At 39.6% G+C, this 26,055-nt stretch overlaps 2 protein-coding genes across 2 annotated transcripts in view; both read left to right on the top strand.

The window, feature by feature from the left end:
* Window positions 1-9,945, top strand: part of prkcz (protein kinase C, zeta) — a 180,103-nt gene extending 170,158 nt beyond the window's left edge. The window contains exon 18 of the mRNA XM_084721862.1: window positions 8,707-9,945. Within this exon, the coding sequence (XP_084577988.1) occupies window positions 8,707-8,794 (88 nt within the window). The 3' untranslated portion in view covers window positions 8,795-9,945. The remainder of the gene's footprint in view (window positions 1-8,706) is intronic.
* A 7,756-nt stretch (window positions 9,946-17,701) lies between these two features.
* LOC146325716 (uncharacterized) lies at window positions 17,702-26,055 on the top strand. The gene is made up of 4 exons (XM_084720075.1): window positions 17,702-17,901; window positions 19,735-19,882; window positions 21,402-21,907; window positions 25,383-26,055. The coding sequence occupies exons 1-4, from the start codon at window positions 17,750-17,752 to the stop codon at window positions 25,453-25,455; spliced, it is 879 nt and encodes a 292-aa protein (XP_084576201.1). The 5' UTR covers window positions 17,702-17,749; the 3' UTR covers window positions 25,456-26,055.

The following is a 26,055-nucleotide window of genomic DNA, read 5'->3' as shown; positions in this document are numbered from 1 at the left end:
CCCTTAATGTGGGTTTCCCAGTTGTTCCATTTAAACATGTAAAGCTCTACTTTATACAGTTATATATCATTTGCTTCTGAAGTACCTTTTTTTTTTCTTCCTTCTTTTAAAGACGAACGGTTCCATTAAGAACTCATCCAAAGGTTCCTTTTTAGAAGAAACAATTCCTCAAGGACTGTTGAGATCTTTAGAATCCCCTCAGTGTGCACTAGATAAAACCCTTGGAATATAAAAAGGTTCTCAGTAGAGCCCCTTGGGTGGGTTCTTGTTGGCACTGTTAGAAGTTGGAAAGGTTCTCAATAGACCCTCCAGAGAGAGATTCTGGGTGGGACCTTTCACAGATGGTTCTAGGTAATAGGCCATTATGTTGGGTTCTAAGTGGCACTGTCTAAATGGGTTCCAAGTACAACTTTTAACAAGAACCAAAAAGAGTTGGGGACAAGCCGAAGAACGCTTTATGGTTCTAGTTAGGACCTTTATTTCTAAAAGTGTCTCTGCTACAGATAAGAAACTGTGCGTCCTCCCTGTCAAATAAACAAATCAAATAAATAAAAACATTTCAGTTTCAGAGCTTCTGTTCAGAATATCTTTGCTTTCTTCAATACAATAATTCCAATATGTTCTAATATACATGTGCAAATTCAAATCTTACAAGTTCTGGGCTTATGACTTGTGCCACCATTAGGCATCATACTAGAGTCAAGTTGTTGGTCAGTGGCTACAGGACAAAACTGATGATGACTGAGAGGTGAGATGTGCCCAGCTGTTAGGGTGTCCAGCCAAAAACGGGCACATGTGGTCAGTTGGACCAGTCATGGTCAGAGAGAGAGAGAGAGAGAGAGAGAGACAGAGAGAGACAGAGAGACAGAGAGACAGAGAGAGAGAGAGAGACAGAGAGACAGAGAGACAGAGAGGTCTGATCTTACATGTATTTTCACACAAACAGTGGGTGCTGTGCCGTCTTCCCAGAAGACTTCTGCATCCAATAAAGAAAAACAACCCCCCCTGTGAGTTCCAACAGTGATGTCTTTATCCATCAGGGACATTGTTTTGATTAATGCAAACATGTAGCCTTCAGGATCTGACAGGAGCCCTTGTTTAAGATTTAGCTTTAGAGAGAAAAGGCTGCAGAGATCTGGCACAACAACAGACACGGTGCAGGCTCCGCTGCTGTGGACTGTCTGCAGCCACAGCACGAAAACACAAGCATGGCCTGTTTTCTTCTGTGCTGTCACAAAATGGATTCCATAAGGCTTTGGCAGGCCCTGCCAATAGATATTACCAGGCTTATGTTAGACAACATTTTCATTTGAATCCATGCTGGATTGATTTTTCAGGCTCCAACATTTATATTTCTTCCTGCAAAGCATTTATTGGACTGATTGGAGCAGAAGCTGAACTGAAAATTAAATACATCATGCACCTCGGCAACTTCCAAATAAAGTCATCTTTATTTTTATCACTGACAATAGGACATGTACTTTTAAAAGACAATTGTAATCAAACAGTGGTGTAGCCAATCACCCTCTATAACAACCTATATGTGGAAAAATATTCCATATTTTTCACTGCCGCTCAGCCACACCACCAGTTTTTCCCAGTGGGCACTAGTGGTATTGCAGGGAAAAACTCCCAACCAGCCCAAAAAGCATTATACCCCATATAAATATATAAAAGAGACGTCTGTAAAACTCTTGATAAGACACCTCAAATGGTAATACGGTCAGTTATGATTCTTTCTATGATACATTTTTGATCCATGGAGGTTTCATATTTGTAAAAGTTAATTAGAGGCACCATCTTTGCAGACACTATCACTAAAATGACTTTAGAGTTTTCTTTTTGTCGAGCCAAAACAGTTGCCGGCAGTTAATTGGATATGTGGCAGTTTTATAGCTTTATATCAGGTTATTCTTTTTGCATATGAATCCTGACCTCTGACTCGACCTTTACATAGCTCACCAAAAAATACTGGGTCATACCAAAACAAAAGGTAGCAACTGCCATTTTATCTCATCAAAAAGCAATATAATTACAAATATGATTACAAATATGTTTAAATGATTAAAGATAGTGATATAAAATGAAATTTTACTGTTATTCTTTAGATTATTCTTATTATCATATATATGTATGCTTGTGATGTCCCAAGTAACTTTTAAAATCAAATTATTTCAATGGTTTTGGGATTTTTCTGATCATTTGAAGCTCATGATATTTATGTTCAGATAAAATAAAATTGGAACTTTAAATATAAAAAGCACCATGCTGCAATAGAAAAAAAATAAATAAATAGCACCAAACCTTTTCTGATAAAATATGACAGTTTATTTTAATGCAGCGCATTTTCACTCCTGGGATCAGAGTCATTGTAGTGGTGAGTCTGAGACTTATGACTCTGAGCTCTTATTATAATATTTTTCTATAGAGTTGTTATATATAGTAGTATAGTCCACATTGTTCACATATTTTACAGGTTAGAACACAGTATCTCGAGTTGTGGTGGTTTTTCGTGGTTTCTCTGCGTTTTTTTGCGGTCACTGTAATTACAACCCCCAATTTCTCCAGAATAGAACCCATTTGAGAGAAAATATTTGCCCACATGACAAAGGATGTCTTTAATGTCACAAAAAATTATTACAGCTCATTTTTGACAAAAAAACCAAAAAAAAAAAACCATGAGGTTTCTGCCTTTTTCCTTTGTAGGGCACAGTAAATCATGCGGGTGCACAGCCTTATGGTTACAGGTCTGTTCATTATCTATACTTCCTGTCATTCTTGACTGGTGCCATTCAAGCTGTCGGTGATAGGTGTAAGTATAATCACCACTGGTTCAGCAAGACTGTTGGCTGCTCCATATTTAGTAGCTGGGTGACGTGGAGACTGACATAGAAGACTTTTGAAAATTTACAGAACTAACTACATCATTGTGAGATGGCAGGGCACGGAGCAACAGGAGTGTTAATTGGAAGCGTGCATGCCCATCATGCTCTGCACCCATGACAGACGTCTTTGGGTAGCTACCATGGCTCTTCCACAGTTTGACGGCGCTGTACACCTCTGCTGTTCACTAGACGCTGATCATCAAACCAGCACGAGAGTGGGTGAGCTCATTAAGGGGCAGAGCGTAAGCATAAGGGGCAGCGAGACGGCTCTGAAGCTCATTTGTGGCAGGGTTTGACATCAGCAGGCCGTGACAGACTTTTGAGGAGGCAATTGTGGAAGAGGCTGGGGTGGGTGCAGAAAGGGGGAGGAGGAAGATGAGTGGTAGAACAGGGTGGAGAGCGCACTGCCAGTTCAGCAGTGGAGTTATCAACCTGGCATCAAACACCGCAGCACATCAAAAGAAGACGCGCGCCTCCACCCCGCGTCTCGCACTTTATCTCCCCACCCCTCTCTCTTCCCTCTGTTACCAAGGAGAGGGGCTGATGTCGCCCACTCCCGCTAGGAGGGGGTGATGCAAAAAGCTCTCCAGTCTCCCCTCTCTCCCACTCGTGATGGGCTTGGCACGAGAAGAAAGAGAAGTGAGAGCCGTGCAGGGAGAGAGAAGGGTAAACCCTCCATGTTAGAGATTTACATTGCGACATTAAAAGCCAGGATTGCTGGGGGCCCTTGCCAGCATGGTGAGGAGAGGGGGAGGGAGGCTTTACTTTTTCTATGCCAGCTCCCTGTCTTAGAAAATGGCAGCCTCAGCCGGTGCCCAGAGTACCATACTTTCTCCTTCTGCAGCCTTGTTTCAGGGACTTCATTATTGTGAACACTGCTGTCTGGTCTGTCTGCTGAACCTGTTGCTTATCCTGACACTCTGCTGTATTCTGGGAAACTAATTCGTTCATTAAGCACTTTATTCTGTCTTCCCCTAATTTCTTTCTTTCCAGTGAAAACCAGCCTGCAGCTCAGAAACTGAAGTCTTACATCACGTATATTTAGCAGACGGTTCTCTGTAGACCTTTGTGGTCGATGCACAGACTCCAGAGGTCTGGTTTCATCTTGATGCATCGTTATTATTATTCTTATGTCGTCCCTCCAGGATATCATAGGCTTTTTTCTTTTTTGATTGTTGCAACCTACACTGCCTGATTCCACAGCAGCTTTTCTAAAAAAAAAAAAAAAAAAAAAAAAAAAAGTGATGCAATTTGCAGTGTTTTAGGTGTTTTTTGCAATGAAATTGCAGGGGCAAGTGAAAATTGCAAAAGTTGCATTATTCCTTTTTTTTAAATAATTCATAAAAAATCAAAGGCAACTTGTTCCAGGGAGAATAACACCAATAAAACCAGAGTGTTCTAAGTAACCTTACCAAAAAGGCTCAGGATTACAAAAATTCTAACAAAATGAGCTTTCTTTGTAAATGAAGAAGTGCACTTGAGGGGTATTTTGGGAGCTTAAACTCAGTGAAAACAGCCAGCACAAAATTATAAAATATAAACTTGCACAGAGCATTGATAAATATCAATAACAATGACAAACCTTGTGTTCTTTTCAGTACCCATGACAGAACAGCTACAATAGCTTACAATGTTTTCTGACTATGAGGCAACTGGCCTTCTTACTCCATAGATTTCTTCTAAAGGACACAATGATACTTGTTGCTGCAGATACAAACACATAATTTGCCTGAACAGAGATGATTTCCAGATGTATCATGTTGCTAATAAACTGCTTTTATAGTTGGGAGAAGTCATGTCAAAATGAAGTTGTATGTGGCAGTGTTTTCATGATTCTATCTCTCGTTATATTTCATTAATCAGTCAAGAGACCTGGACTATAAAGCAGAAATGACAAGCCAATTATTTCTTTTCTACTACCATATAATTCTTGTATTGGCTAAATTCCCTTTTGTAATAAATTCATTTTAGATTTTTATTTTTCATTAATAAAAACAGCAACTTCTATGTTTCAGATACTTTTTTACGATGCCTGTATCAGAAATCAATTTCTACATACCCTGGTATACTGTAATACCTTGATATCACCCAGGCGATGATGCGTTGCTCTAACCCCTCAGGAGTGAGGTCTTACACTGTTTGGTTATCTTGAGCTGCAAAGAACAATCATTTTCACAGTTAATCAATCGGTTCATCTTTTTTTCAGTTAATCGATTAATAGTTGTTTGCATGTAAAATGTCAGAAAATTGTGAAAAATGTTGATCGGCATTTTCTGAAGCCCAAGACAATGTTCTCAAATGTCTTCTTTTGCGCACAACTCAAAAATATTCAGTCAAAGAGGACAGAAGAAACCAGAAAATATTTATATTTAAGAAGCTCAGAGAATTTTGACTATTTTTTCTTTAAAAAAAAACCCTCAAACCTATGAATCGATAATCAAAATAGTTGCCAATTCATTTAATAATCAATCGTTGCAGGTCTATGGTTTCACCAATGTTAAATGTAACAATCTGCTGCCCCACAAAATCCAATGTTCATCTTGTTCAGATTACGACCACATAATGATGAGCAACACGGTTCTGTCCTTTTTTCAAATTCTTTTGGAAGGCCCAGCTCCCCATGCACCTTGACACCGATTAGACCTGTCCTCCCAGATGGAGTCAGTAGGACAGCACTAAGGAGGAGATCCCTCATTGGCTTCCCAGCCACACAGCCAGTTGTTTGTTGGAGTGTATGACTAAAGCCGGTCACACTAGAGGTAGTAATAGATACCTTGGACCATTGACATTTTAAATATTTGAAATTATTTGATGTCTCAGTTGAATATCCGTGCCAACTGTTAGTAATAAAAACACTCAGATATCCTCAGTCTTTTCTGTCTTACTCTTGTTCTGTCTCTCCCACTTCACTCCTCCTCCTCCTCCTCCTCCTCCTCCTCCTCCTCTGTCCCGTCCTCCTTCTCTCCTCTTCAGTCTGCATCTGGTAATGCTTTCAAGTCGTCCAAGCCTGGAAAAAAGGGCAACATTTACGTTGGTTGAGCACACTGTTTGTTTTGGTCAACTCCCAAACCTTCTCCCCTCTCTTTTGTGCGTTCCCTCTCTGTGGTCTTTTCTCTCTGCCTCTGTGTTCTCTCTCAAACTCCAAAATAGAAAAACACCATTTTCTAAATCTAATTGTTGTATTGGTGGTTGACCTACTCCTACAGTGAGAGTACTTCACAGGAGATCAGATGGAGGAAAAATATTTGCTTCATCAGTATTCTGGTCGGCACGCTGAAACAAAGACACTGTAGCATTTCATTCACTTGTCCTTGCACTCTATGTGGGTGGGATCTGCAACCTGTTCCACACTGCCGGTGGCCCCTAAAGTAAGACCCCCACCCACCTGGTACACCAGGGGGAAGTCCAGTGAACGCACCTATTGTTTTAACTTCAAAGCCCTCTGCTTAGTGTCTGAAGGGAGAAAACCTCTCAGCCTTTCCCAGTGAGAGGCCTCCTTTTTGGGCTTCAGTTCCTCATCTCACCATCACACCACACATGCACACACACACACACACACACACACACACACACACACACACACACACACACACAGAGATGAGTAAACAGCCTGTTGCTGCAGGAGAAGAAGCCAGCAGTGTTGCTAAGGGAGTACATTTATTTTTACCCAGCCACTCTGAGCCCACTAGTTATGGGGTTCTGCTCCATTTACCTGTGATTATGTCTTTGTTAATGGAAGCAGCATACTCAGGAAACAAAGACGCAGCTCGAGTTCCTCCACTGATTAGTCTACACCATGTTCTTTCTGTCTCACTTGACATCATGTACTAAGTGATGCCATTTTACAGGGTTTTAAAGGATTTATTCTAAAGAAACTAAGAGAGAAACACCAAGCCATCAGATGGCTTCCAGCTGATGCATGATCGTAGCAGAACAGCAGCAGCAGGTACCAACAACGTCAGAGATTTTTCTTTGAAATGTATATTTTAAGCCATGTAGAAACTACATGCTTTTTAATTGTAATTATTTTAAAAGGCAGTGAGGAACTAAAAATATACGAGAACCAACTGCAACCAACAGAAAGAGGGGATGACACCCAGACTGCTGCAGAGGACTCAGTCTCAGTACACTGGGTGCACGTTCTACCAACTCAGCTACCAGAGCACCTCAAGTATATCAAGTGTAGATGTAGATGAAATGATGATCTTCATGTCCTCAGGCTGGGACTCCTATCTGGGGCAGATTCCACCACGTACACTCAAGTTACGACAACTTCCTGTTTCGTGGCAATACGTCGAAATTAGCGGTGCTGCCATAGGAAGCCCGTTCGATGAAAACTCTCAATCTTCACAATAAAGCATCATCAAGGTGTTAAGGCTTTTGTGACCACATTTGAATAGGATCTGCTCAACCTGCAAGGAAGATCACACCAAAGTATAAAACATGTCACTTCCTTTTGCCAGTAGGTGGCATTATGACTGAATATTGGCATGTAAATGTCTTCAGGCCATGACTCTTAATCACATGTACGCACAAGTGTAGTTTTAGACTTGGCAATTTAAACAATTTCCTGTTTCATGATGAAGCATCAAAATTCAACACCACAACACCTGAAACTCAAAGTTGTGATAAACCTTCATCACCAAGGTCTTCAGACTACACTGAACCAATTAATTCTCTAGGAGGAGTTTGTAAAAAAGTAAAATTGGGTTTAGGGTATGACCCCAGGAAACTATTTTTGTAAGTCTGGACAGGATTCATCTGCTTAATAATTTTTGTACACTGAGGTGAAACTGTGAGAGCTGCTTTGTTGAATGCATGTTTAGACTCACAAAAATGTGATTCATTTGGACAAATAAAAGTAATAATAATCCTAGCAATCTCAATCCCTTCAGACAAATCGGTGCTCCGGCCCTGTTAGAAATAATATTTGTTTCTAGAATCAGTTCTTTTATTGACACCACGGTGCAGTCTCCAAGAAAATCTGACTGCGAGTCTGTTTAAAATGTAACCACAAAGTTACTGGTTTAAATCCAGAGGTGGTAAAAGTACACACGGTCTTTACTCAAGTAGAAGTACAGAAAAAAGGCAAAAAGACACAAAAAAAGACTCTGAACTGAACTGTTACAACTATTTCACTTTCAGCTCTAGTCTTTTACCCCATTTTTCATCTTGTTACGTCTTTTTCATCTTCTCTGTCTTGCTACATCTTGTACGTTGTTTTCAATCTTTACATCTTTTATGTCATCTTTTTTGTTACATCTGTCTCTTGTGTGCACTGATGGACACACCAAAGAATCGTCTTTTCTATGTGTTATTGTCTCCTCTGTCTCGGCTGAAATCAGTCTTGATGTTGGGAAGACGGCCCAGAATGATGCAAAATATAAATAATAATCCTCTCAAATGCATTAAAACTAAAGTAACGCACCTCTTTTGAAAATGTAAGGAGCAGATATTCGTATTAAAATTGTCAAGCTGTCAGAAAAATTGGTTATTTAAGTAAAGTACAGTAACTACAATAAGTACTTAGTTACTTCCCACCTCTGTTGACTTTTTTCCAGACTCAATATGATGAGCACAATATTTCATTAGTCTGGGTCAAGATATTGTAATCTCTGTCAGGACAGAGAAGTTTGATTGGTGCATCAATAACCAGTTGTTGTGTCCTTATGATTCAAAATCATCCCGTTAAGGAGGAGTGACACTGTCTGTCCCTGCTTTTGTTGAGAACTTGACCCAGGTTTGCAGAGGATGAGCATTGTTCTCTGGTTTTGTGATGAAACAACACCTCTAATTCTTCTCTCTGTCTGTCTCTCCTCAGGGACGTCATCAAGAGAATAGACCAGTCAGAGTTTGAGGGATTTGAATACATCAACCCCCTGCTGCTATCCACAGAAGAGTCTGTATGAAGGAGAGACCGGCTTCCTCCTTCGCCCACCTACTGTTTGTCCAAGCTGCCGTCTCAGCCAAAAAACCACTCGCAAGCCAATTCTGAAAGGCGAGGAGGAGGAGGAGGAGGAGGAGGAGGAGGAGGAAGAGTAAAGGACAACAGGGAGGACGAACTCACCCTCTGGACCTGTCAACAAGGCAAAGCAAACATGAGGACGGGAGAGTTTCCTTCCTGGACGATTCAGATTGTTTTGTTGGGGTACCAAACTCGTCTTTCTCGGTATCCACAAGGAAAACAAAGACACTGGACTTCAAGAACATTCCCTGTCGTTTCGTTGTCTTCCCCTTTTTTTCTTTTCTTTCTCTCCTTCGGCTTCGTTCCTTTCTTCCCCTCAGAATGTCCATCCTCGTGTCAAAGCACGAGCAGCTTTGTCATTTGAACAGAGAGCTGTTTCATTCTGTGCCTGCCATCATGAACACGTCAACCCGTCTCACGTCCCTGGATGAATATGACAGTTCTGCTGAAGAACTTGAGATTTTACGTGCACTTTTTTTTTGTTTTTATTTTTTGTTAATTTCTTTTTTCTATCTTGTAGGGGGGGCGACGCCTCACACGAAACAAGAATGTACAATGACAAAGGAAAAAAATAAGTTATTATTGTGTATTATAATGTAGGTAGTGAATCCAAAATTGACGATGCCTTTTTATTGATGCAAGTGGCACATTTTCATCCGTAACCACAAACTTTTTCTTTTTGTTATGATCTTTTATGATTTTCTTGAACAATGGGGGGAAAAAACTAACTTGGGAGATGACTTTTTATTTAAGAAGTGCCTCAAAGATCGTATTAATTACCATGTCTCTGATTGCACTTATCTCTTATTGAACATTTCTTCACCCGTCATGACCAGTTGAATCCGTGGCTACTGCCGGGGTTGGTCTGAACCGTTCAAATTTTTAAGGGGAATCGATATTTTTGGAGCACAGTAGCTTGCATCAGTCCTGATAGGCGACTGAATCTTTTTATTTTTAATGAATCAATCCAGAGAATCAGTGCAGGTCAGAGTATTTATGACTGCTCTAAAGATTCACAAGAGTAGCTTCTGAGCCTACGTCAGAAATGACGACTGGTGGCGCAAAGAGACATAAAGCTCAAGGGTAAAGCTCGGTGTATAGATTCTTAATAGCGCGTCCTTCTCACCACATTATCATTCAGACATGTCACAGATGGGTGTTGCGCAGCAGACAGCATCCATACAATCCTGTGTTAGCGACAAAGCCCAGCATAAAGGTGTATAAAGGCCATGGGTACCCTCTCTGCCAATCACAGTCTGGCAGCTTTAGAAACACATTATATCAGGACTCGAGCTGAAAAACAAAGCAGTTCATTGGCTCCGGCCTCCACAGTGTGTTGTACAGGCTTGCTGGCGAGCTCAGATTCTTCCACACCAGCTGCCACTGCGTGACCATCTGCAGCCGGTCGAAAAGATCATGTGACCGGTTGGTTGTGCTGTCTTGTGGAAACGTGTCTCCATTTCCATTTTGGGCTCATTGTGTGTTTCCATCTCCGTGGCGAGGCTGGCTTTACATGGTGCAACTGCAGCTCAGAGCAACTTCACGTGTTAGACTGCTCCTGTGCTTTTAAAACTCCAAAATGAAATGACAAAATGAAAAAAATAGCGTTAAACTATTATAATTTATTGTTAATGTTTCGTTTCTTAAAGGAATAAAATGTCCCGAGATCCAGTGGAAATGCTCCTTTAGCCTCTAACACAACCGTTCAAGCAGAGGACACGTAAATCACAGAGCAGATACGCAGTTTAGTTTCCAGGTCATCATCATTTTACACACAGGAATCCTTCCAAAGCACCGTGTTTCACTTCAGTCATATGTTTTAGGGCTGCAACAATTGGTTATTTGCATTACCAATGAATCTGTAATCATTTTATTGATTAATCGATGAGTTGATTGGTCCAGAAAATGCTAAAAAATGTTCACCCTAAAATGTCTTGTTTTGTCCACAACCCAAAGATATTCAGTTTACTGTCAAAGAGGAGTAAAAAATAGAAAATATTCACATTTGAGAAGCTGAAATAGTCAGATTTTTTCTTAAAAATTGACTCAAAACAAATTAGGTTTTGATTAATTCAATAGCTGACAACTAATCAATTAATCATCAACTCATTGCAGCTCTGTTTCATTTGCTCGTGGACATCAGTACGATGCGTCTCCACTGATTTTTAATGCTGGTGCTTCAAACATTTCTTTCTGTTGATTGATTTTCTCTGTGACCCATTCAGCTAAATACTTCATGACTTAAAGTGTTACATGGACAGATTTCACAGTTGGTGTGGAGGACAGGTCGTCACATTGGCCTGGATTTAAAAACAGCTTTCACATTTCACGTGTATTGAAGTAGCCAAGTAAACGACCCTCAGTCCAGAAAAAAAAGTGCAATAACACTGCCAAATGTTTCTTTCTGCATCCTTGTGGTCACATGATGTAAATTTCATACCTGTCCCTTTGGACTGTAGCTGGAATTACACTATGCATCCATGAGTGTGCGAGGGTCTGTTGATGTCCACCTCGGTGTAAATTTCGTCAAAAGAAGGGGGTATGTTTGTGCTCTGTTGTGACCATGCAGACTTGTCCATAGACCTGTCCATGCAGTTACAACAGCATCCGATCTGCTGCACAGGTGTGGGGCGTCTTTCAAGCAGACTGAGACAGCAGTATTACCAAAACAATTAGGAATCCGTGGTGTCTGAAGCTGTCCCTGTTCATGTCAGTCCAGGAGTATAATCCAGCCCTGTGTCGGCCCTTCAGTATCAGGAACAGAGCTGGTTAACAAAGCTCAGTACTGTTTGAGTGTCATCCTAAATGTATTCATAGCACTGACTACTGAAAACTGTCAAATACCAAACGTCAGCATCTGATTCTTGCTTGTGTTTTTCTTTTTAATTTAGTCACATATGACTTCATCTAAATCAGGAAACTTTTTCCAACTTGAGGCAATATTTAATTTGCACATTTAGACTTTTAAAAGGTTTTGTTATGTGACACTGACGCATTGAGCCGTTCTGTTTAATTTAAAAAAGTGTTCAAACTTGCTTATATTCCTCAAACTGAGGTGTTGGCAAACAAAGATCCTATTTAGGCATTGGTACTGCAACTAAAACCCGACCCGATCGTGGTTTGGGGCTCTGATACCAATATTAGGGACTGAAAATTTTCTGTGTTGTCAGATATTCTTTATATATATTCTTTCATATATGCAGAGTATAGACATTTTTTTTCAATAATCCCTCAAATGTGGTTATTAAATACTTGTGATGAAGATATGTAATGGAGGGACGATGTTTTACAGTTTAACAATAGACTTTACTGTTCAAAATAACAGTAGTGCAGTGAAACACTAAAATTCAATGGGAATTTAAAGTCTGTGTAAAGGAAGAAGGTATTTTTTCTTCTAAACACATCATACATGTTAGAACAAAACATGGAAAGACTGAGAACTATGTAGTACTGAACTGTGGAGTTAGACTGTTAAACTGTTGTTCAGGATTTCTGTGTTCAGGATTTTTTGGGCGAACCTGAAAAATGTCTCGGAGACGTGTCGGAGCCACGGTCCCCCAAACAGTATATAAGCCCTATGAACAGACACACGAACGACGCCGCCTACCTCTCCCTAACGGTTGGTTATGAACGTATCTTCAGCTCAGTCCAAATCAGTCCAGCAGTTCACTTCAGCTCACTTCAGTTCCAACAACCCAACACAGAAGAAAAAAAAAACTACCATCCTGTCACCGTCCTCTGGCTCTGGTGGCTCAAACATGTTTGGACATGTCCAATAAAGCTGCTACACAGAGCGTCCATGTTTCAGCTTGTTTTCAGGTCGTAGCGGTGTTTGACTCTAAGACAGTGAAGTGGACACGCCCCCAGTGTTTCAGAGCAGAGACAACTGCTCATTTTACATACTTCATGTTTTTTTCTTAATCATTCAAATTTGGCTGGGTGCTTAATAAGACATGTTTCTCAGAACACACATTTATTGTTGCTTTATACAGACTTTAATACATAGAAATTACTATGACTTAAAACAGCAGTGGAACCAATATAGGATAATATAGGTCAAATATACAATACAAGATACTGCTTCACAGCTGCAGTTGCTCAGTGTAAAGCCTGTCTGACACATGGTGGTCAGTCAGCTCTCTGACATCAGTGGTTTGGAGCTGTTCGCTTGTTTCTGCACTGTTCTGATCCATCCAGGGTTCCCGGACCGTCTGTTTCACCTCCCCAGCCGCTGGTAAAGAGCATGTACAACAACAATAAAAAGCCATCAGTGAAGTTTTAGGCTGTTTCTAGTACATACACTGCCACATTTATACACAGAAAGCAACATATTTGTAACCCAGTGTAGGAGCCTCATGCTGTTAACAGGCCGGGATCAAACCAAACACATGCACATCTGTGAATATCAACTAGGAGCACAGATTAAAGTCACCGACCGAGAGCTCCTCGCCTCTGAAATGAGCTTCATGTTGATCTCGTCGTCTCGCTGCTTCTGAGCAGCTCTCCATTGGCTGAGACTTATTTGATGAAATCTGACCCGTGTTAATTTGATAACCACGTAATAGGATTAATTAGCTGATCCTGAGTCAAAGGGTCTCAATTAGCTGTAGGGCCTTTACAAGCAGATAGAGAGAGGAGAGATAATGAAGCAGTTCCACAGTCACCGATTAGTCCACTACAATGAACACACACACACACACACACACTCACTCCAGAAATCATAGAAATCACTCCAACATTCGAGGAAGCCTCTTCCTCCCCAGCTTTGTCTCATTGGCTGCGTTCTATTGCCGTCATGTTCTGTTGATCTACTCGCACACTGGGTTTTCTTGAGGGACCAACGGATGAACTGGAGTCCTTGAACACATCACAGAACAGTGAAGGCCGATCAAACATTGACAAAGAAACAGAATCTTGATCTTAGTCCACAGTTGTTTTTTTCTAACATGATGCTGATTGGATCTGCTTAATTTTGCTTCATCGCATCTTTGTAAATATGTGTAATTATTAAAAATGATACTGGTTTTCCGTGAACTGAGTCCTTCCTCCTTTTTGCAAACCACAGCAGAAAATTCTTTGCAGATGCTACAGTTTTCTATGTGTGTGTGTTTTTGTGTGTGTCGCCTGGGAGCGGGCCTCACACATCCTCACATCCTCTGATCACCACTTACTCTGTTCATACTGGGAGACTGCAAACAGCAATTAACCAATATTTATCATCTAACAGCGTTTTTTCTGTTTATTTGATGCAGATAAAATAAACTGAACTGTTTACTAGAAGTGATTAATATTAAAGAATCTGCTTTGGCGACTTCAGTGGGTTTCATCAGCTCAGTCACACCCCACGAGTGTGCAGATTCATTTACTGTCCCCCTGCGCATGATAACGGGCTGCAGTTTGTATTTTGCCAGGAACATTTGAAGAAAGTCGATAACTTGAAAGAAACTGTTCCACAAATTGTACACATAAGATATAGCGTGTTAATCAGCGAGCTTTAGAGAAGTTGGCTGTTTTTTTGACTGTGGGCAGAACCAGGCTGCCCCCTGCTTCTTCATACTGAGCAAAAGTAACCATGGCACAATCCCAACGTCCCTCTTAAAAGGATAGTCCACCCAAACATCAAAATTCAGTCATTATCTACTCACCCTCATGCCAATTGAAGGAGAGGTTTAGTTTTTCAGTCCACAAAACACTGCAGGAATTTCACATGAAAATTGTGAAAACATTTTTGGATGAACTATCCCTTTAAAGCCTCGATCTCTGAAACCTCACAGACTTTAGCTGAAGTCACCTGGGGCTGATTTCACAAAGACAAACTTTGACTGTCTGTCATATCTAAGCCGTAGTCAGACTTCAGGTAGACCTCTAAATTCATCTGTTGCATGAGGCAATTTATTTTATGACCATGTAAGTAGTGGCAGTAAGTAGGACTATGGCACAGTGAATTCTGGGTAAATAAAGACCTTTTTCAGAATGAAAAAAAAAACAAACAAAAACCAGATGACCCCATCCAACCACTCAGCTCTGTTTACCCCAGCAGAAAAGATGTGTCTTATGGAGGAACTCATTAGTTACAAGGACATTTTACTTGGAAAGTTTAGCAAAGAGTCTTACAATATATAAATCTAATATGGAAAAAATGTTTAAAAAATATATTGTACAAGACACAAAGAAAGGTGAAGAAAAACAGCTGATGATATCCTTGCTGCTGTATATTTCCAGTGTGTTCCTGCAGTCTCCAAAAACTCCTTCTCTGCTAGTCGAACAGAATAGTCTCAAACATCTTGGTGAAACGGTCCCTGGAGTGCCTGACTGTGAGAGACTGTACAGGCTTACAGTGGCATGAAGATGAATGAGACACTTTGCAAAACAGTGACACAAATACATTATGAAGACCAAAATTATATTATAGTAAAATACAAATAAACTAATAAGAATATATTCTGTCAAGTTTTAGTTTTGACTTCATAATATTTCAAAAAATGTAATAAATTTGTTGTTTAATAAACTGAGTGACTGATGTGAATAATTCACTTCAAGTAGAAAGGTGAGATCTTGGCTCATGATTTAAGAAAAATGTTCAAAGTGCCAAAGTTCTTTTGAAGTTATTCAGTCATTTTGTTCACACTGACACAAAGACAAAAATATATTGAGTGAACTTGTATATCTTCTAAAATGATTCTGATGACTTTTTGCATTTTTGCAACATAGTACAGCTCAGTTCATGGAGCAGACGCTCTACAAGTGATCTTTAGGACACGGCAACACATGCAGGGATCACATTATCTTGATGTTTACTTTATCTGTGGGTTTTTTGCCAGTCATCTCCTTTGTTTTGTTAATTGCGGTAGTATTGACATTTTTTCATGATTACCTCTTTATATTCTTCACATAGTTTAATCTGCAGGGTTTGTTTCACTGCTGAACAGAAGATCGCTCTCATTTTCTCTTATTTTTGTGACATCTTATCCTCTTTTCAACAATCAGCTGTTCTGAGCTGTATCTGTTCTCCATGCACGCTCACAGTGCAGCTCGTTTTAGCCTGGCTTCAGTTAGCATTAACTGCACCAGGATAAAAAACAAAACAAAACAGTGGAACGGATTAAAGATATAGTTCACACAAAAATTACATTTCAGTCATTATTTACTCACCTTCATGCTGATTGAGGGTCGGGCTTATTTTATTAGTCTGTCAAACACTGCTGGAGTTTTACTGGAAAACAGAGTTGCACATGTCAGTGTTTGATCATTTGTGTTACATTTAAATGCTTGTTTTGTGTTTCCTGGTGTGAGTCTCTCCTGACATTCAGTATGTTGCAACCATTTGTTGTGTTGCTGCCATCTTTGTGGCACTGCCTTTGGGTTAAAATAAAATAAAGTAATTATGCATCTTGCATTTATATTGGTTGAGCAGCAGCCTATAATACCAATACCATGTCATGGTGATAATCCATAATGGTACAGTCTTACTTCAAGGCAATATTTACATTTTAATGGTTTTCCATGACTTAATTATCAAATACAGTAGTAGTAGTACATTAAACAATTAAAAAGTAAACTTGACTCATCTATTAATGTGAATCTATTTATTTATTTATTTTTCAAATTATAAACTGACAGAAAAAGATGTTTTCAGACCATTTTTATGATGAGAGATGATGGAGCTGAACCATGTGAGGAAGGCCACAAAAAAACATGACCTCCAGAGTCATGTGACAAAGTGAAACACTGATATTAGTTTCCTCAGGGTCCTGCATCTTTTTTTAAGTATTGCAGCATAATTGAGGATGTATTGCGTGACATAAATGGGTATATTACCCAGAGGCAACACTGTACTATAGAGGGTTAATACAACATATAGATCAAATAGATCATGATATTATCATAAATTAAGATACCCAGCATTATATAAAGTAATTAAAATGAACCCAGGCCTTATCATCTGCAATATTAAAGTGATCTGTCTATTCACGCATCCAATAATAAAATATACCTTATTCTGAAAAATACTTTTAGCTTTGTTATTTTACATATATTTTGATGCTAGTACTTTAGTACTTTTACTTTTAAGTAAAAGACCCGAGGACTTCTTCCACTGCTGCTGCAAAGATGTTTCCATATGAGAGTACAAAGTGAGTGTGTGAGGATGGTGCTCAGTTTATCTATCAATCTGTGTTCACATTTTCACATTATGTTTTGCATAGATTGATGAATAATATAGAACTAATAAGTATAATAGAAGAAGAAAGAGAAAAATGAGAGGAAAACCTTTTTTAATTGACAAGAACAAGAAACAAGCAAGTTGTTACAGCATAGCACATTTAAATGAAATACCAATAATAAGTATATATTTAACATAATATGGATATAATAAGAAAATAAAGAGAAAGAACATATGTATACAAATATATACTATAGAAACAAATAAAATTACAGAAATAAATAATTTGAACATTAGAAAGAAATGTATAATAGAGGTATCAGAGTAAAACATTTCATAATAAAAAAGCTTATTAGTTTATTGTTGTTGTTGTTGTTGTTGTTGGTAATCAGAGTAAATGATTTTAACATAGAATTTATCTCCATTAGAAAAAGGTGTAATTTTAAGAAGTGATCTGCAAAACTTCTGCTTGTGACTAAACAAAATTGCATGTAGAATAATGAATTCAACTGGATTATCATGGGAACAAACAATATCTTTAAGTTTACAAGAGTAAATACTGTCATACGGTCAAAAAAGTGGGACTACAGTTCTCTCCATAAAAATAGATGAGAGAAGAAGAAGAAGACCTTTTCTGATTGGCTAGAATCAAGTGACGTATGTTTCAGGAATAAGGAAGTTCCCGTTGTTCACACTAGCGCGAAGTTTCGAAGCTGCTGTGAAAAATAACTTCATAAAATGTCTGAAAATTATTCAAAGTCTAAACTTAAACGAAAGAAATTCTTTGTTGAAGACCAGCAGCCGCAGAAATGTCCCAGAGGACCGCTGAGCAGCAGTCACCAGGTTACAACAGTGTTGTCCAACAGTGACAGGACAGCAGAGACTGAGAGGTGGGTGTGTTCACTGTGTTGGTTACTGTGTCCATTTCTGACTGAAATGACATTAACAACATCCCTGTTCAAACCTGACCTGAACTTTACACAGCTCCACGTTTTATATTGTGACCATAGCAAAAAAAAAAAATACTCGGCGAGAAAACGCCAAGTACTTCACATGACAGAACGAACCTCCATTAAAATCTCAACAGTTTAATATGTTTTTGCGCATCAACTGAAGAACATGACAGACAGAACATTACTGAATACCTTTTACAAACAAGTTAGTGACACTGGAAAATTCGGCATGTTCGTGACAAAGCTAAACTTTAGTTCTCTATGGTGCCTTTTGATTGTAACTCGAGAGAGCAAACCAGAAACTTAAAACCTTGACATTTTGATTGTATAAAAGCAGGTTTGCAGAATTGTTGCTCGCCGAATGAAATGTGTACATCCTAATACCAACATAAATGTGCGCATTGCTCGAATAGTCACTGGATCATAAAATAGGTTCTGGACAGGGGTTTGCTGTCACAAGAGGTCCGGGTAAAATTGTGATGCAGGATCCAGCAGATTTAACCGTTTTTTTAAATTTCCCTCATTCAGAAGGTCCTCTTCTGACAAGGAAAGCTCAGACTGTGTTTACAGGACTGAAGAAAAATAAATGAAGTCAAAAGAAATCATTAAAAAGAAAAGAAAATGATAAAGAAAGGTAAAAACTACTGCTTGAAATAGTATTTAATAATCAGATTTTGCTTGCAATTTTGTAGATCTCAACCAAATTAGACTGTGACCTAATTTTAATGTTTAAAATGGAAACCAATAAATTTGTGATTTGTTTTGTAATACAAAGGTCAAACTGTCTGAGCTCACAGGAGATTTTTACTTTCAGTGCACAGGGAACATTATGAGCTTTGAAACAAAGGAAGGATTTGTTGGGGGGCTGTTGTATTAGTAGCTAAATAATAAAGTTATAATAACTGCACTGCTAGGTCCAAGATGGGAAAAAAATCAATTGAGAGTTTTTCGGAGAATTTCCTTCGAAATGGAGACAAACAGGAGCATGTGGGAGATGTCGAGGTCAGTATAAACACACGAGAGGACTGAGATGTGCAGCAGCCATATGTTAAATGAATTACTCAGAATGTAAGAGAACGTGTGGTTGAGCAGAAAACACAGACAAAGTGTTCTGAGAGACATTATGCAACTGCAGCTTAAAATAGGGCTGCAATTATTGACTATTTTCATAGTTGATTAATCTGTCAGTTATTTCCTCAATTAAATGATTAGATGTTATTCTAGAAAATATCAGAAAAAGGTGAAAAATGTTGATGACGTAAAATAAATCACATTAAGAAGCTGGAATCAGAGAATTTAGCCTTTTTTTCTGAAAAAAAAAACTTCAAACTGATTATTTGATTGTCAAAATAGTTGACGATCAATAATCGATTCATTGTTGCAGCTCTAATTTAAAACAATCAACTTTTTACTAAAGCTGCAAGTACATTTTAGTTTTACTGTTTTGATATTCACAGGGTAGAGCTACATTTTTCTTTCTCTTGCTTTGTTATTTACACAGGCTGAGCTGCAGAGCAGAGGATCAAAGAGCTGCTTCATAAATAATTTGATTGACAGATTAAAAATGCATACAAAATAATTTAAAAAATGAGAGAAGCTAAAATTAAAGCCTCATTAAAACGTAGATTAAATCTAGTTTTATACATCTGGAAGCTGGTAGACTCTTGATTTGTCATTCAGAAAGCAGCTGAGGGATGAGGGTTTGTTTCATTAGAGCAGACAGTGGTGGTGTTGGTGTGAAACAGACAGGATATAATCTCTGCTTTACAGGTCAGTGGCTCCTGCAGCAGAGTGGTGGAACAGAGAGCAGCTGCCTGCTGTGGAGCATCTGTGGGCACTGACACTGAGGTCTGCTCTGCCAGACCTGGAGAACCAGCACCGCCACCTGGTTCCTGACCTTCCACCTCCATCTACAGCGGTATGTCATCGAGTGTGCCTCGTGACACAGTTCATGTAGTGAATATAGTGAACCTCACAACAAGACGTTCTAGTGAAATGTGTCTATCAGGGATTCCCAAACTTTTTCACCTCAAGACCCAAACCACATGACTTACTTGCGGATAAAACACTGTCTCTTGAAATGTGTGGGTTCCTGAATCTGTCTATCAGGGATGCTGCTGGCAGCTAGTTTCACTTAAATGCAAATTTTAATTTAGACTAGTTGACTAGTCGAACGATAAGAAAACACTCAGAAAGCAGTTAAAATAGAGCACAATTTATTAATTGATAATATTGAACACGGTCAGAAAAAATACTGTGTACCATTTGAAGCTATTAATCACAGTCTACAATCACCAAATCATATTTTAATTGTTGCTGAAATGTGTGTCACTTTGTGCTGTGCAATACGAACATTACACATTAACCTACAGAACATGACAACAACTCACTATATGCTTCACCTTTTCAGACTGAAGAAAGTAAACAACCCAGAGCTGACGTAAGCTTCCACCCTGCTACACAGTGTGGCTAACGTTAGCAACAGCAGCAGCTGCTCTGCTTGCAGGTTAATGTCCATGTCTGTGCTGAATGTGGTCCCATGTTGCTCCAGTTTATTCTGTCACAGTCTACATTCAGCATTATTTCCATTTTGCAAGTTCTTTAGACTTCTGTGGTGAAAATGCTTTGTTTGGAGATGTTTGTCCATTTTGTTCATTTTAAGCTTGTTACTGAGCACCTCCTCACACACGAGCTGAGCTGAAGTCGAGCGGCTGTAAAACGGTGGATACACAGTATTCCCTATAATTTCTTCACAATAAAGGTCCCCTATTATTCTGGTATCTAGAGGCTTTCCCACTGTATTTCAAATGGCTTTAGTGACTCAAGCAAAACTCTTTCCTGGGCCATGGCTTCAGTTCTGGTGTCCTCCCCTGATGCTGTCCTCTCACATCCTCAGCTGTCCTGTCAACAAAGCCAGAAAAGAAAAGAAAAGAAAAGAAAAGAAAAGAAAAGGAAAAACACACAAACAAAACCATGACACCCCCTTGGATTTTTGCCTCATCAGTCATTTCTGTGCCTCTTTTTTATTTTTCATACACATGCTGCTTGACTTGAGTCGGCACATCAGTCCAGCACAGCAGAGTTTGCAGCTGCTTGAGGGTGTGTATTTATGATACACTCTGAATGGTGTATAACGTTTTACTTCCTATATATTCTCACAATAGAAGTCCCCCATTACTTTGTTATCCAAAAGCTTTTTCCTATTAGGCAGTGAAATTGGAAAATATTATGTTTTCATTGTCAGGAACTTAATACAACTCTTATTAGGTGAAAGCAAAGATGAAACGGTCAAATAAAGCAAATATGACAGTAAAAACACAGAAAATGGGGTCCAGTTTGAGAAATACATAAGTTACCTTTTAATTTGTAAAAAAAGAGCCTAACTTTTTGGATAATAGAAAGGTCATGCATCTTTTTTCCTTTCTGTGTTTCTTCAGAGACCCACAGCACTGAAGCTGGAAGACCTGCGGTGGTGTGACCTCAGTGAAGAGGTTCCTCCCTTCCCTGAACCCTCGCCACCTTCTCCGCAGACTTCAGCGAGTCCAGATCCTCTTGGGCTCGACTCCTCCCAGCAGGACCTGTCAGTACAGACCAAACCTGTGCCAGACCCCCCTGATAGACATCCGTCCTCTCACAGCAGCCAGAGTCGTAATGGTGAGACAACATCCCTCCAAGACCTCACCAAAAGACTACAACCTTCCCTCCACAGCTGGGAGGGAGCGGCCTCATCGGCAGGGAGAAAGGAGGAGAGGAAAGGAGGAGAAGTAATGAGGGTGTCTGACAGGAGGGGTTCTTTGCAGAAGGATGACAATAAAGAGGAGGTGGTGGAGGATAAAGAGGAGAAGGAGGTGCAGAGGAGTGTCGTTGGAGATGGAGACGCAGCAGGAGGAGGAGGAGCAGCGTTGCAGAGCTGCCCCATGTGCCTGCTGGTGTTCCCTGCTGGGTAAGAGCTTTTTTTGTTTAAACTAAAAGTGGACTAAAATACAGATTTTTTTCTTTCATTTCTATAATTTCTCAATTTTAGAGAAGTGAGTATGCTGGGTTTGACTTTTCACAGACTCAAGGCCCAGCTGCCTTTCATTTCCATCTATTTCCATTCATTTTCTGCTCTCACTGCACTGACTGACTGCGGTAGAATTTGGAATAGAAAGACAGCAAGCAGATATCAGTATATGCAGCAGATATTTTTATTAGAGCACTCTTATGTGGATAGTTGATTGTGACCACCTTATGCAACAGTCAAAGACTCGTCCAGAAGGTCAGACAGTCAGTTTGGTGCAGTGTAGTGATTCAGACGAGGATGTATGTCAACAGTTGTCTCTTTGTGCTGCTGTCGGTCCAGTCCTGGTCTGACCTCTTGAAGCAGAATCAAGAGCTGTGCAAACAATGATAACCTCGGTGCGAATGGACACAAAAGAGGCCTGAGTTCTCTTTCAGCCCTCCACTCATATTCCTCTCATATGTGCACACTTGCGTGTCCTATTTCATATTACAAGAGTTTTTCCAACATGAAGCAGTGTAAAGAATCACTTTGTAAATGTCAGTAACCAATCGGATTCAGGTCAACATTTTAATTTGTCCAGTACTTTGGTTTATACCTGCAAAACACGCTCCCATCAGCCTCAGCTGCACTTTATGTTTATTTTATATATATGTTTATTACTAATTAGCAAATCTTAATTCAGTTTATTCAATTCCGTCAAGTGAACCCAAGCTCTTTATTAAGGGTGGGAGACAGAGGGGGGAAAAAGAGAGAGGAGTAAAGGGAACATGCAGTAATGTAAGTTGAGCTGCAACCATTAATCAATCAAATGATTATTAATCTATTATTAAATTAATCGATTAATCATTTTGTTTCATTTTTTTAATAAAAAGTGTCAATTCTTTGATGTTAGTTTCTCAAATATGAATATTTTCTGGTTTCTTTACTCCCCTTATGACGGTAAACTGAATGTCTTTGGGTTTTTCACGTAACAAGACATTTGTGGACGTCCCCTCAGGCTTTCGAGAACAGTGATCAACATTTTTCACCATTTTCTGACATTTTATGGACCAAACCACTCATCGATTAATCATTGAGAAAATAATTAACAGATTCATCAATAATGAAATAATTGTTAGTTGCAGGCTTAAATGTCAGTATCAGGGATCGGCGCTGAATCCTGGTGCCAATACGGCATCATTTCCTGTATGACCAGTTCCTACTGGACCAAATCACAATGCAGATTTTGGAACCTCATTTCAGAATAGCGCACCTGAGCTGAAATAGTTACCCTCTGGTGTGGATTTTACAGACAGCAGGAGCATCAAAGTATCATCACTAGTTAACGTTATGGCAGCACTTTCTATATGGCTCTAGCAGCAGGTAGCTTGTAGCTACCTTAAACACAGTTAAGACTCATCCAGAAGACTCCCAGAACAGACAGACATGCAGTAGATGTTGTGTGTACATAATAGATCAATGTATTAACATGACAATATGGACAATCATGATGACAAAATTATAAATTGATTGTAAGATTGAAGAATTGATCCAGGAGGACTTTGAGTAATGTCAGATGTTGCCAGACAGACCTGTGCCACACGACTACCGACTACACAAAAAACACAAGAGCAGAGCTCAAGCACACCGTTCACACAGGGAAGAGGAAAGAACAGGCACAGACGGAGGGAGAGAGAAGAACAAGAGGAAGGGCTGAATCTCCAGGACGACGAAAAGATCCAGATACAAAACATCTGGAACGAGGCACTGACAGCTGGGCAAGAGGGCCCAGAACGGCCGATGGTCCAGCAGAGAGAAGCCTAAGTGAAAAGAGAGAACGAGAAGAGAAACTAGGGAAAGAGAGAGAGAGAGAGAGAGATAGGTACACAGCTGTGCTTGCAAGACACAAACAAACAGCAGATTAGAGACATTCAGTAGATTTCACAAAATTGAAAGCATTCTTGTTGGCAGGACAAACATGGACTGTAGTATTAGGCTTAACTGAGACTGAGACTGAACCATAGGATAATGGTGACAGGTACAAGATAAGAAGCTAAGTGAAAGTTAAGGTACTGATGAGGTTTAAGTTTGGATTTAAAGGCCCCATCAAAGTCACACCATCTTTTGTCAAAAGGAAAGTTGTTCTAGAGAAGAGAGGACATGATAGAAAGATTACAGATTCTTTAATGTGCTGACTGAAGGAGAGGGTAGGATCAAACCAAACACTAAGTTTTGAGTTTCTGTTATTTGATCAAATATGTGTCTATAATGAGCAGGACCATGACCAGCAGGTCCCAGAAATGTCAGGTGACCTTTATAAAGTTTGCTGGTAGGAAGTTGAAAAGCCAGGTGGTTGGTTTAGAAGCAAGTTTTAAAATCACTAGAGGTGTCAAAAGTACACACATTCTTTACATAAAAGTACAGATACTTGTGTTAAAAAAACAGACTGTGATTCAACTTATTTACTCAAGTAAAAATGAAAAAGTACAGGCTCAGATATTTCTACTGCCTGTATCTGTGCAAAGCTAACTGAACGCCACCTTTTCTCCACGTCAAGTCTCCCTCTTGTCTGGTATGTCTTTTACGTAGTTTTTACTGTTTTTACGTCTTTTTTGTCTCGTTATTTTTTTTTTTTATTTTGCTTTGACTAATACATGTTCTTTGTCATTACATATTTATCTTGTTTTTCATTTTATGTCCTTTACATTGTTTTTAGTGATTTAGTTTTTTATTTTTTATTTTTGGTTCGCCTGTTATGTCTTTTTTTGTCTTATGTTTTATACATTGTTGTCTGTCTTGTTTCATCTTTTGTGCCCTGTTGTCTTTTTTGTCTCACGTCTGTTATGTCACCTTGTTGCTTCTTTTTTGTCATGTTATATCGTTTTTGTCTTGTTAAGTCTGTCTTGGTTGATATGCACTAATGGATACACCAAGAAATTGTCTTTTCTGGTTATAACAGTGCTGATGCTGGAGAGGTGGCACACAATGATGCTAAATAAAAATAATCAATAATTCCACTCAAAAGCATTTAAACTAAAGTCTGTTTTGAAAATGTAGTGAGCAGAAAGTGAAAGTAAAAGTCGTTAGAAAAATGAAAAGTCAAGTGAAACACAGATCAAAGTAACAAAGTATTTGTACTTAGTTACCTAGTTTCGATTTTTGCTCTCAGATGCCAAAGTATGTAGTTTGTTTTTATCCTGATGTGAAGTCCAGTTCTGTCAGGACAGATTGAAGCAAACACTGAAATCTTCAATGATGATCAGACTGTTGTTGATATTTAGTCTAAATGAGATTTCCATGCCTGTTTAACATTAAGTTTTCATGAAGTGTGTGAGTTTTGATAAACAGAGTGTATGTATCATTATGTAGAAGTGTGTGTTGGCCACACACTGAGTGTCTGTACCAACAGTGGGTCTCCTTGTTCCTGTCTCTCCAGGTTCACCCAGATGGACTGTGACGGCCACCTGGCCCAGTGTCTGTCAGAGGTGAATGTGGATGTGACCTGGTGAGCCGACAGGATGCTGGCTGCTGTCCAGGAGCCACGAGCAGCCCAGATGTCCCACACACTCCACCATCATATCATATGGAGGAGGACACACCCAGAGAGTGACTCGCACAGTGAACCTGTCCACTGAGGTACTGACACCTGAGAGAGGGACTCCTCACACATTCAGACACTGGCTCGGACCTCAAGGCCAGTAAGCCAGGATGTTCACCTGCTTGGAGAAGGTGGGAGGAACAGCTTTTTCTCAAAGATTGATTTCACCGGGCGCCAGAGCCACTGGCACTGACTCCAGCCATTGTAGACAATTCTTGCGATTCCACCGGAGGCATTGGAGCATGTTTCAGAGAAGTGCCAGATGCAAACCCTGTGTGTTTTGATGGAAGATGCTACCAGCTACTGAGAACAGATTGAGCTGGGCAGGAATTCAGACCCAGGAATGGCAGAGAGAGACAAAGTCACACCCCTCCACTGTGCCACATGGGACCTAAACTGTAGTCTATGATGAGGGATAATGACTTTTTGATTCCATTTGAACTGGGCCACGAATCACGCTTTTGTCAGTTTAAAAGATCATTTTTACAAGGCAAGAAAGTTTAGCTGTATG

Source organism: Lutjanus erythropterus, chromosome 6 (assembly GCF_056507025.1).
Source record: "Lutjanus erythropterus isolate fLutEry1 chromosome 6, fLutEry1.hap2, whole genome shotgun sequence".
Classification (NCBI taxonomy): domain Eukaryota; kingdom Metazoa; phylum Chordata; class Actinopteri; order Lutjaniformes; family Lutjanidae; genus Lutjanus; species Lutjanus erythropterus.
Note: the sequence above shows the minus strand (reverse complement) of the source record. Positions and strands in the feature narration are given on the sequence as shown.